At 43.3% G+C, this 12,113-nt stretch overlaps 1 protein-coding gene across 2 annotated transcripts in view; it reads left to right on the forward strand.

Moving 5' to 3' along the window:
- The window catches only part of UNC5D (unc-5 netrin receptor D), an 866,621-nt gene that overhangs the window by 802,135 nt on the left and 52,373 nt on the right, over nt 1-12,113 (forward strand). For both annotated transcript variants that reach the window (XM_063932131.1, XM_063932130.1), the window contains one exon: nt 7,180-7,329. In XM_063932131.1, the coding sequence (XP_063788201.1) occupies nt 7,180-7,329 (150 nt within the window). The remainder of the gene's footprint in view (nt 1-7,179; nt 7,330-12,113) is intronic.

The following is a 12,113-nucleotide window of genomic DNA, read 5'->3' on the forward strand; positions in this document are numbered from 1 at the left end:
GCAGGCAGTATTTACTCTGCACAGAAACAAAATAACCCACCCAAATCTAACTCTCTCTGCAAATGTTATATCTGCCACACCTGCAGTGCACATGGTTTTGCTCAACTGCTAAAAAATTTGCTGCTACAATCAGGTATGAATCACCCCCCTACCCAGGGAGGTAACCAAGAATCTGATGGTCACTCTGTCAGAGCTACAGCATTCCTCTGTGAAGAGAGGAGAACCTTCCATAAGGACAACCATCTCTGCAGCATTCCACCAATCAGGCCTGTATGGTAGAGTGGCCAGACGGAAGCCACTCCATAGTAAAAGCACATGGCAGCCCATCTGGAGTTTGCCAAAATGCACCTGAAGGACTCTCAGACCATGAGAAACAAAATTCTCTGGTCTGATGAGACAAAGATTGAACTCTTTGGCGTTAATGCCAGGCATCATGTTTGGAGGAAACCAGGCACCTCTCATCACCAGGCCAATGCCATCCCTACAGTAAAGCATGGTGGTGGCAGCATCATCCTGTGGGGATGTTTTTCAGCGGCTGGAACTGGGAGACTAGTCAGGATAGAGGGAAAGATGAATGCAGCAATGTAGAGAGACATCCTGGATGAAGACCTGCTCCGGAGCGCTCTTGACCTCAGACTGGGCCGATGGTTCATCTTTCAGCAGGACAGTGACCCTAAGCACACAGTCAAGATATCAAAGGAGTGGCTTCAGGACAACTCTGTGAATGTCCTTGAGTGGCCCAGTCAGAGCCCAGACTTGAATCCAATTGAACATCTTTGGAGAGATCTGAAAATGGCACCAACGCTTCCCATTCAACCTGATGGAGCTTGAGAGGTGCTGGAAAGAGGAATGGGTGAAACTGCCGAAAGATAGGTGTGCCAAGCTTTTGGCATCATATTCAAAAAGACTTGAGGCTGTAATTGCTGCCAAAGGTGGATCAGCAAAGTATTGAGCAAATGCTGTGAATACTTAGGTACATGTGATTTCTTAGTTTTTTTTATGTTTAATAAATTAGCAAAAATGTAAAAAAAAATTTTTTCACTTTGCCATTATGGGCTATTGTGCGTAGAAATTTGAGGGAAAAAATTAATTTATTCCATTTTGGAATAAGTCTGTAACATAACAAAATGTGGAAAAAGTGAAGCGCTGTGAATACTTTCCGGATGCACTGTACTTGATGAAGTCCTCCAGCCAAAGCATTAACCCTCCAAACTAGTCATTCCAGACCAATGATTGCAGTGGAAGTGGACGTGGAGACCCCCCCCCCCCCTCCTTCCTCTCCAGTGTAGCCCAGAACTGAGCAGAAGCCCAGTACTCTCCCCTGCACTCCTGGCCGGTGCTGTTGGTATGTGGTTGAAAATGTAATGTTGTCCTTTACAGTGGGACTGCAAGTCCTAGCAAGCCTGACCCTCATGCCGGTACTTGGAGAACCACAACATTAAAGGCCTACTGTAAAGTGAATAGTAAAATAGAACTACAGCACTGAATGTTTTAATAATTTATTTTAATGCACCTTCACTTGGGGATGCCAACATTTAGCTCTTTTGTGTGGCCCCCTGCACCCCCAGGGCTTGCGTTAGAGGCATCTTTCATCTTCTCCTGTGGGATGACGGCCTTTAAGCTCTTTGGCAATGCCGCTATTGGGCCCATAGAGCAGTGGTAGAAACTCACAATTGTTGTGCTACACCTGCTCCTGAACTCTGCAGTAATGGATCCTCCACCAAACTCCACTGGGTCCCACCACATTGGCAGATGGTGCCAGGATCCATCAGGCCCTGCCCCATCACCACAGGAGGCGCTCAGTAGGCACCGCTTACAACAATTGAGAGACAGCATTCTCTCTGTTCTATCTGCAAAACTGTCGGCCATTCGGTGCCATACATTACAAATCTCTAAGATTAGACAAATTTAAAAATCTGATTTAGAAATCGCAATTACTTTTGATTGGAATCACTAATTCAGTGGATCCTATTGCCGATTTTTTTGGGACAATCATCTGCAAACCGGAGAATTGCACCAATATATTCCAAACATATTGGTACTTTTTGTTTTATTTTTAGGATTAAAAGATATAATTTTTTGCTTTGGCTTCCCAGAAAGATATTGCACATAGGGGGTAATTCCAAGTTGATCGCAGCAGGAAATTTTTTAGCAGTTGGGCAAAACCATGTGCACTGCAGGGGAGGCAGATATAACATGTGCAGAGAGAGTTAGATTTGGGTGTGGTGTGTTCAATCTGCAATCTAAATTGCAGTGTAAAAATAAAGCAGCCAGTATTTACCCTGCACAGAAACAAAATAACCCACCCAAATCTAACTATCTCTGCACATGTTATATCTGCCTCCCCTGCAGTGCACATGGTTTTGCCCAACTGCTGAAAAATTTCCTGCTGCGATAAACTTGGAATTACCCCCATAATGCCCCACAAGAATGGCTTAAACACACTTAAATCTTTATATCTTTCTTTTATGACAAACCCAGACTTTTAAGAGGGATGGGCTGTATACCCCTTTGACTTGTGGAGAATAGGAGGGGTGAACAATGTTGTCTGCTTGGTCATTGTATCTAATAAACGGCCTCTCACATTCCAGGAGGCAACTGAGATATTCCCTATATTAACTGCATTCCCCATGGCATTTATTATGCTCCAACACTATGTTAGCCTGGTAATTCATCATTTCTCCGCAGATGATGAGCTGACGCAATAGACACAATGCTTCAATGACCACCAGCAAGTAGAAGAGTGAGTTCTCTAGCCTATATGAATTTCCAAGTCCTTCTTGATCACTCCACATCTCAATGGAGCCTTGCCGTCTGGATCTAACAGCTTCCAGGCTTGCAGATAAATGATTTGTTGTGAGCTAATACTATTGTAGCTCCTGTCAGCTACTCTCACAGAGATGTTGATTATCATACTACACATATGTTATTTATCTCCTCATAGGAAGTTCCTCATTGGGCTCTCAACAATGCATACAGTACCTGCTTTAAATGTAGTTTGCCTCAAGCCGATCAACTCCATTGTCTATGTTCCTGCCCATTAGTTTACAGATTTTGGTTACAAGTCCATAATTATTCTCACTGACACTTGGTAAACTACCTGCTCCTAACTCCAGAATTGGCACTGTTTGGCATTCTCCTACAAAATCTTCAAAGGGAGGCCAACAGCTGATATTGGCAGTCAGTGCAGCAGCTCGCAAATCAATTTTACAGGCGTGGTTACCCAACTATGGGCCTAATTCAGACCTGATCGTAGATGTGATAAATTTAGCACACCTACAATCAGTCACACAGACATGCGGGGGGACGCCCAGCACAGGGCTTGTCCGCCCCGCATGTCAGGCACAACCCACCAGCACAAGTACAAAAGCATCACACAGCGGCAATGCTTTTGTACTTTAGGAGTAGCTCCCTGCCAGTACAGCTCCAGTTTGCTGGGAGGAGCTACTCGTCGCTGTGAGGGTCGCAGCGGCTGCGTGTGACATGCAGCTGCCGCGGCCCGCCCCCCCAATGGTTCGAGCATGCATGCGTTGCCCGGACCACGCCCCCTAAACGGCGACCAAATGCCGCCGGCTTGCCCCCTCCCGCCCAGTGACTGCCTCTGCCTGCCAATCAGGCATAGATGAACGCAGGGCTAAGACAGCCGTCGGCTGTCTGGCATGCACCGGCTCACTGTGGCGCCGGTGCATGCGCAGTTCAGACCTGATCAGCTGCTGTGCGAAAACACACAGCACTGATCAGGTCTAAATTAGGGCCCATGTCCCTTTTTTAAACAACATTGTTTTATCTTTTCCATATGGAGTGGTTGGCAGTTACGCTGGAGAAGTAGGCCAGAAATGAGAGGTTCTTCGAGATGTGAGAAAGTTTCATAGAAACCCTGTCACCAGCCATACAAACTCAAATTCAAAATTCTCAGCACAATACCGCTGGGTATCTCTTGCACATGGTGGAGGGTGATCCTCCTAATACTGTGTGTACAAGCCGTCTGTCATAGAGGCCAGGAAATCTCCATCCTACAGCGTAGATCCCTGACCTCACCCCTTAAACAGCAGTGACACATCTGCATTTTCAGTAAAGGAGACCATAGCCGCCCCCTCCCCACCCTAAACGGCAGCAGACAGTCAATCACTGACAGTCTGCTACCGTCCTGCTTCCAACGTCACAGGACCGATTCGCACATGCGCATAATGGGTCCTGTACATGCACAAAGTACCGAACATTGGTACTTTGTGCATAATATCCCAGGTGCAACCACACCTGAACGATCCCCATTATACTTTTCTTTTTGCTTATTGTTTCCTGTGGTTTTTGGATGCCATTGTGGTGTTCTCTAAAGATATGTACAATTGTATACTTATTTCATCTGCCTCCTGGAATGTTTTACAGTTTTCTCTAAACTTTTTACTCATTTACTTTTTGTATATTTTTTCCTGCACGTTCAACTTATTGCATTTTTACATAATATATAAAAATATATACAGTACAGGTTGAGTATCCCATATCCAAATATTCCGAAATACGGAATATTCCGAAATACGGACTTTTTTGAGTGAGAGTGAGACAGTGAAACCTTTGTTTTTTGATGGCTCATTGTACACAAACTTTGTTTAATACACAAGGTTATTAAAAATATTGTATTAAATGACCTTCAGGATGTGTGTATAAGGTGTATATGAAACATAAATGAATTGTGTGAATGTAGACACACTTTGTTTAATGCACAAAGTTATAAAAAATAATGGCTAAAATTACCTTCAGGCTGTGTGTATAAGGTGTATATGTAACATAAATGTATTCTGTGCTTAGATTTAGGTCCCATCACCATGATATCTCATTATGGTATGCAATTATTCCAAAATACGGAAAAATTCGATATCCAAAATACCTCCGGTCCCAAGCATTTTGGATAAGGGATACTCAACCTGTATATACAGTCAGGGCCACTGCTAGAGTGTTTGGCGCCCCCCTGCAAATGATACATTTGCGCCCTCCCATCTGTTAAAAAGGGACAGCACGTGACGCAAAAAGGTATGTGGTCACACAAGAAAGGGACGTGGCCCACAATTCAAATTACACCACACAGTATCACAATCTTATTCATTTTACTCCAAACATAGTGCCCCTGATTCATATTACACCACCTAGTATTGCCCCTTATTCATGTTATGTCACAGAGTAGTGCCCCTTATACACGTTACACCACACAGTACTACCCCTTATACACAATGCCCACAGTAGTGCCCCTTATCAGAGGTGTAGCTACGTGCCATGATGGATGGAGTAAGGGTATGTTTCAGCACTGCTTCCCTGTGTTGCATTGGAGGTATGTTACATTTGAAAAGAAAAATATATTTTAAAACAGGGCCAGTTCTAGACCTTGAGGAGCTCAGGGCAAAAGTTTCCTTTGGCATTAGCCGTGCTCAAGCCAAATATAGGTTTGTGGACACAAAATAGTACCAATTCACATTACACCGCACAGTGGTGTCAGTTATTTACATTACACCTCACAGTAGTGTCCGTTATTCACATTACACCACACCGTAGTACTCTTATACATGTTACACCACACAGTAAAAGCCGCTTATACACAATATGCCACAGTAAAGCACCTTATACATGTTATGTCAGGTAGAACCCATTATACACGTTATGCCAGGTAGAGCCCATTATGCACATTATGCCATGTATAGCCCAACCACGTCATACCTACCACCCTACTACTGTAAATATAGTACCTTCTTATTCATTACTTTGTAGGCATAACTCTGCTTTGGATACAATGCTTGGGCGCTGCCCCTCCTCTACCTTCTCCTCTTCCCTCTTGGAGGCTCTGTTACTCCAGAAGCAGCGGCTCTGGAGGATGTCGGCAGTGGTGGCGATAGGGGAGGGGGCAGGTACAAATTACCCAGGCCTGTGACTTATAAAGGGGCCCGGTGGGGGCCCTGGTCCACTGCACTCCTCCTTCCCTTCTTACTGGGCAGCAGCAACAGCATAAGCTCTCATCTTGGCAGAGTGTGCTGTGCTGCAGTGTCAGAGGCAAAAGAGGTAGGGCCTAGTTTCTCATCGTGGAGAGGACCTATCCCATAAGCCCCTGGGTCCATGTCACAAACTATTTGGAATAGTAACCTGTGGCGAGCGAAACGAGACACCGAGCCCGAAGCGTGGCACTCAATGGTGCATAGAAAAAAACAAAATAACCTCAAATGAACGGAGAATGGATAAAACATTTAGGTGCTGTAACGGCGGAAGCGATCTACTGCCCTCTTGTTATGTCACTTCCTGGTCCTGATCACAAAGAGAAAATATACACAACCGAGGCAGAGAGGCTGCTGCTGCGGAGCCTCTGCCTGTTCCTGTACAGGTAGGTGGGGAGTGATCACACTGATCAAGCTCCCCAATCGAATTGCCCCTGGCTAAGGGGCTCAAGAACCCCTACCCCGCTGGACTCTGAAAGTTGTCTTTTTTTTTCAAAAGAGGGCATGGTCACGCCTCCCGCGATTAGGCCATGCCCCTAAAATTCTACCTGGCCGGCAAAACTCTGGGCACTGGTATGTGGGGAGGAGGGGGGAGGGCTAGGAGGGAGCACTGGGAGCCACGCTACACACTGCTAGCGCCGTTACCTGTCATCCACCTTGACAGGCTCACCGGCAGGTGGCAGCAGCAGGGTAGCAGAGCAGGGAGAGTGCCTCTCAGGCTGCATGCCTGCCTGCACTGCATCCGCTTGCTGAGCGGGTAGCTCCGGCTCTATATACAGTTTTGTTCCTTGAAGAGCATTAAACTGAGAACTTATTTAGTAAGGATGCTTCAAATTGTCCCATGCCATCCTGACAAGAATACAGGCTGCAATTGTGTGTATTGGATATAGAGCACAGTAAGTCAGTGATAGAGGCTTACGCTGATTGTAAGCATTGGAGCTTGATTTAGTGATATTTCTGATGTGTGTTTCTGTTATTATAATTCTGCTGGCATTCCATTACAGCTAAAAAACAGACAGGGTAAAATGTGGTCAGGCCTGACAGTAATAGCAGTAATAGCATTATTCTTTTATCTTTATATCCATTTTATGATCATCTTAATATAACTTGCCAAGGAAGATGACATTATTCACATTGCCACTCAGCCACCTTATAAGACACTGAGGGTCCATCCTCTTATTGATTTTTCCTTTTCCTGTTGTAGGAAGTGCTTTCCGATGAACGGCATCAAGGTGGACAGCTGTTGGAAGAACCAAAGTTGCTTCATTTCAAGGGTAATACCTTCAGCATCCAGATTTCTGTTCTCGACATCCCTCCCTTCCTTTGGAGGATCAAACCATTTACTGCATGTCAGGTACGAGAACCATTTGCTTTCCCTGCTATAGATATTTTCTCTCTTTCAATCTGCTTCTTTTTTTTTTTTACCTAATACACTTTGATTAATAGCTAATGCATTTACTGCTACTGGAAGGGTATCAAATGAACAACAATAATGATTCTTAAACACTCCATTGTCTATCTGTGTCTGATGCCGGTAGCATCCCATCCCTTTAAATCACAGACAAAAGAAGACAAAAGTGTCTGAAAACCAGCAGTGATGAAAAAGGTCCAGCAGCCGAGACCTCCAGCGCTAAGCTGGGTATACATGTGCAGATAACACGCCTGTCAGACCAACAGACATTTTATCTGGCAGCCACACACCCTGCAATTATCATGGACATACACTATATATATATATATATATATATATATATATATATATATATTTTACGGTGTATGGAACCCAAAATCCTCGCTCTTTCCTGGGGAGGAGACATTTCTCTATTGTTCTCTGAGAAGGGACAAGGGAAGTGTTCATCTGTCAGCCCAACGTGGCTGAATTTTAACTTCCACAATTTTGCACCCGTTTGACATACTGACTGATCCGGCAGGCCTGACTGATCCATATGTCTGGATCGGTCACGCGTATACACTGTACAATTATCTGGGTGATCCATCAACATTAGGCAGATCTGCCAGATAATTGCATTGTGTATGGCCAGCATTAGAGGTTTGCAGTAGAATTAGGGCTGACACCACCCTAGTCTAACACAAAATAACAATGTAGGGTTATAGAACTTTTTGAGTATCATGTACATAAAACACACAGCTAGCAATCTCCATGTTAGATTATATATTATATAAAATATGAAGATGAAACAAGCAAGTTATATGTGTATACATAATATGAAATATAATGTTAACTACAAATCATGCAGATTTCCACAACCAACAATAGAACTACGTGGTTACAATTGAGCAAAAGAGTAACAGCTCCATTTATTTGTGTATTTATTACTTGTCTTTGTGGAAGCAGTGGCGTATTTACAGTATAATGCAGGGCTGGCCAAACCAGTCCTCGAGATCTACCAACAGTACACATTTTCCAGACCACCTAGCTGATGCACAGGTGTAGTCATTACTAATTAAGATGTGCTGCATTCATTCCTAACTGACAGTTCTACAGATCTCAAGGAGGCCTGGAAAACATGAACTGTTGGTAGATCTCGAGGACCGGTTTGGCCAGCCCTGGTATAATGGGTGCAGAGAGTGCAGTGCACACGGGACCCTAGATCCACAGGGTCCTAACCGCACGTCCTGCACCCATGTGCCTCAATGCTTACTGTACAGCATTTCACCAGTGACTGCCATTTCCCTAGCAATTTTCACATGCACAGTAGAAAAATTACCAAGAAAATTGTTTTCAATACTATGTACAGGAGTGAGTACCCTTTAAAAATTGATTTAATTATATACAGTCATATTTGATTTTACATTGCCAACATGCAAGAGCTGTATTTATAAGAAGTATTTTTATAACCAAGAGAATGCTACGGTCGAGTTGCTGTGACTTTATACTGTACATGTAATTCATATCCGTACCTAACATACTGCCAAATTCTGCATGTGAAGTCTTAAGAAGAGACTATTTTGTAATCTTTTAAAAATAGATACTCTTTTACCCTCCTGAAATGCCTTCTGAATTTTGAGGAGTTCTCCCACTATTTTGGGTGAATAGACAAGTCTCCGAGATCCTATCCACCTCCCCAGTAGGAGTCTTAGGGGTCTATGTACTAAGCATTGGAGAGAGATACAGTGGACGGAGATAAAGTACCAACCAATCAGCCCCTAACTGCCATTTTTCAAACATAGCCTGTAACATGGCAATTAGAAGCTGATTGGCTGGTACTTTATCTCCATCCACTTTATCTCCATCCAAGGCTTAGTAAATAGACCCCGTAATGTTGCAAATCGAGGCTTTGTACATCACACCATGCTCCCAGCAGCTCACTCCAATGACCTCCCTGTCTGGGATCTCAAGGAGGGGACAATTTAAAAGTTGCCAACTATTTTTGAAATATTTCTTTAAACAATCTAATTTTGTAACTTTTTTGGAATCATCAACAATCTATAAAAGCAATAAAAAATCAATGTAACCTGCTGTAGCAGATAATATTTTCAAGAATACCCATGCCTAGTTGCTATGTAAGCGTAGTTCCCGTACATCTTCCGAGTCAAGATTATAATAAATATACTTGTTTTCTACATAGCTTGCAAACATTCTGCCTTTGCTAATAACAATCTATCCTATTTCCAAATGTGAAATGGAACTTCAGGGTGCCATGAAAAGTGAGAGTGGCGTTATAACAATGTAAATTCTTCGGCATTAATCTTTATGGTGTATCCGATCCGTACACTGCTAAAAGTTCCATGAGTGTCGTAGACCTAAGTAACTATTAAAATTTACAACTCGGAGATAAAATGCAGATGAAAGAACCATTACTTTATAACAGCACAGTATATAAAAAAGGGATGTGATATGCTGAAGTATAATAAAATGCACCGGGAAGACGTAGCGCACAGAGGCGGCGATGATTTAGGGAACAGGGCCATTGTCTTACAAACTCAAAGGCGTTTAAAGGGGTGCAAAGAATTATAATTCACTGTGAGGTTGAAGCGACAAGTTTTTTTTATCTTACTACTGAACAAGAAAAAGGCATTTGTGCTGTAATGTATTCGCCACACTATATTTCCTTTGTGTTTGTGGTGCTTTTAGTAAAAAGAATTAAATAACACACACATTATATCAAATTCCACCATTCAGCCTGTCAGAAGCTGTGAGAAGGCTAATGCAGGAACAATAAAAATATATTAGCTTTCCTTTTAATATGGCAACAATTCTTGCAGGCACCTGCAAGAATTATATTGTGTTCTCAGTTATGACATCCTTCCTAAAGCCCATAGCTGCCTTTAGAGGCTGCAATCCAGTGAGTACAATGGCTATCGATAGCATGAAATGGTTTAATCGATGGGAATGTAAATATTAAATGTGCTTTATTCTTCTCTTAAAGAAAATGTAACACAATCTGGAGGGGAGACATAGCACACTATATAAAATGCACAAACCATATATTGATTTAAAAAAAGGTAATTAAAATGGCAATATTTAAAATGAATAATCATATGTAATGAAGACATATACACTACTGCTCTAGGCGCAATGTAGATGTCTGTGCCTGTGTCTAAGGGGTCTATTTACTAAGCCCCGGATGGAGATAAAATACCAGGCAATCGGCTGCTAACTGCTATGCCACAGGCTGTGTTTGAAAAATGACAGGAGCCAATTGGCTGGTACTTTATCTCTGCTGACTTTATCTCCATCCAAGGCTTAGTAAACAGACCCCACTAAGTCGCTCTGCTGCGATGGTCTTGCAATTGCAGTTGCAGTGAGGATTTATTCACAAAGTACAGATGTAGCAGCCCTCAGCTGTGCCGCGATGCGAACGCATGTTGACACACATTGCGACAGCGAGTTAGTGCACCCAGGTACGAATAGTCGCACACACAATCGCACAATGCAAAGCCTATGGATCACGGGTGTGACTTTTTGCATGTGCCCCATAACATGTACACACATAACGGCAAACCAGGCACACCTGCGATTAATCGCGGTTGTGACGAGAATCAATATATCTGTAATTGACAGTGTGCAGTAACTGAGGGGGTCACTCAAAGGCGACTGTTTTAGGAGTGTATCACAGCTTGTGACTGTGATCCCGCGTGCAGGTAAAATGGCTGCTGTTTTTTTCTTCTGACATCCATTCTACACATCCGTAGTTCACTTAAGGGGGGTACACACGGAGAGATCCGTGCTTAAATTCTAAGCAATCTGACCAGATTGCTTAGAACTTAACCATGGATCTCTCCGTGTGTATGCCCCCCACGTGTCACTATCGCTGGTGCTAGATTGGCCAATCTAGCAGGTCGCTCATTTCCCAGCTGGGTGAAATGAGTGTCGTCATCCCCCCCCCCCCCCCCCATCTGCCCCCCTTGCTCAGCAGTTTAATTATTATTATTATTTTTATTATTAATATTATTATTAAGCAAAATCTGACCCTTTTGGGATAATTAGTTGTTTACTATACATAAATTGTGTTTAAAAAGTGATATTTCAGTATGCTATATGTATGTACTGTAGAACCTACTTTTATAAAAAAATAATAATAATACTGTACATTTTTTCTGTGTTGGCGCTGACTCATCTAGATAACAGTTCGCCCTATATGCAAATGCTGGGACTATGCACTGTACTCCCTCCTGAGTACTGCCACTCAGGAGGGAGGATATTTGAAAGAAAGCAGCACCCATTAGCAGGCTCGGACTGGCCCACAGGGGTACAGGGGAAACCACCGGTAGGCCCCAATGCCTGGGGGGCCCTCCTCCTCTAGGGATCAGGTTCTAGACTGTGCACTTGAATTATATATTATACATATGTTACCTTATACTGCACAGGATTATGATGTATTCTCTATAGTACATTGCTGACATTAATCTGGCACATTATGATGCATGCACTAGCATTAATTACTATATAAATTATCAAGGAGTCCAGACCAGGTTCTCTATAATGGTTAGCCAAAACTCTGTGGTGGCTGGCTACACCCCCTTTGGAGGCTGGCCACACCTCTAATCATGGGCCCCTACCACTGCATACCCCCGGTGGCCCCTTCATGCTCCAATCCGACACTGCCCATTAGTGAGTATAATGTAGAGTGTGGGACACATCTCAAGCAGAGTCCCCATATTTGCATACAGGAT

This window comes from Pseudophryne corroboree, chromosome 6, assembly GCF_028390025.1.
Source record: "Pseudophryne corroboree isolate aPseCor3 chromosome 6, aPseCor3.hap2, whole genome shotgun sequence".
NCBI lineage: Eukaryota > Metazoa > Chordata > Amphibia > Anura > Myobatrachidae > Pseudophryne > Pseudophryne corroboree.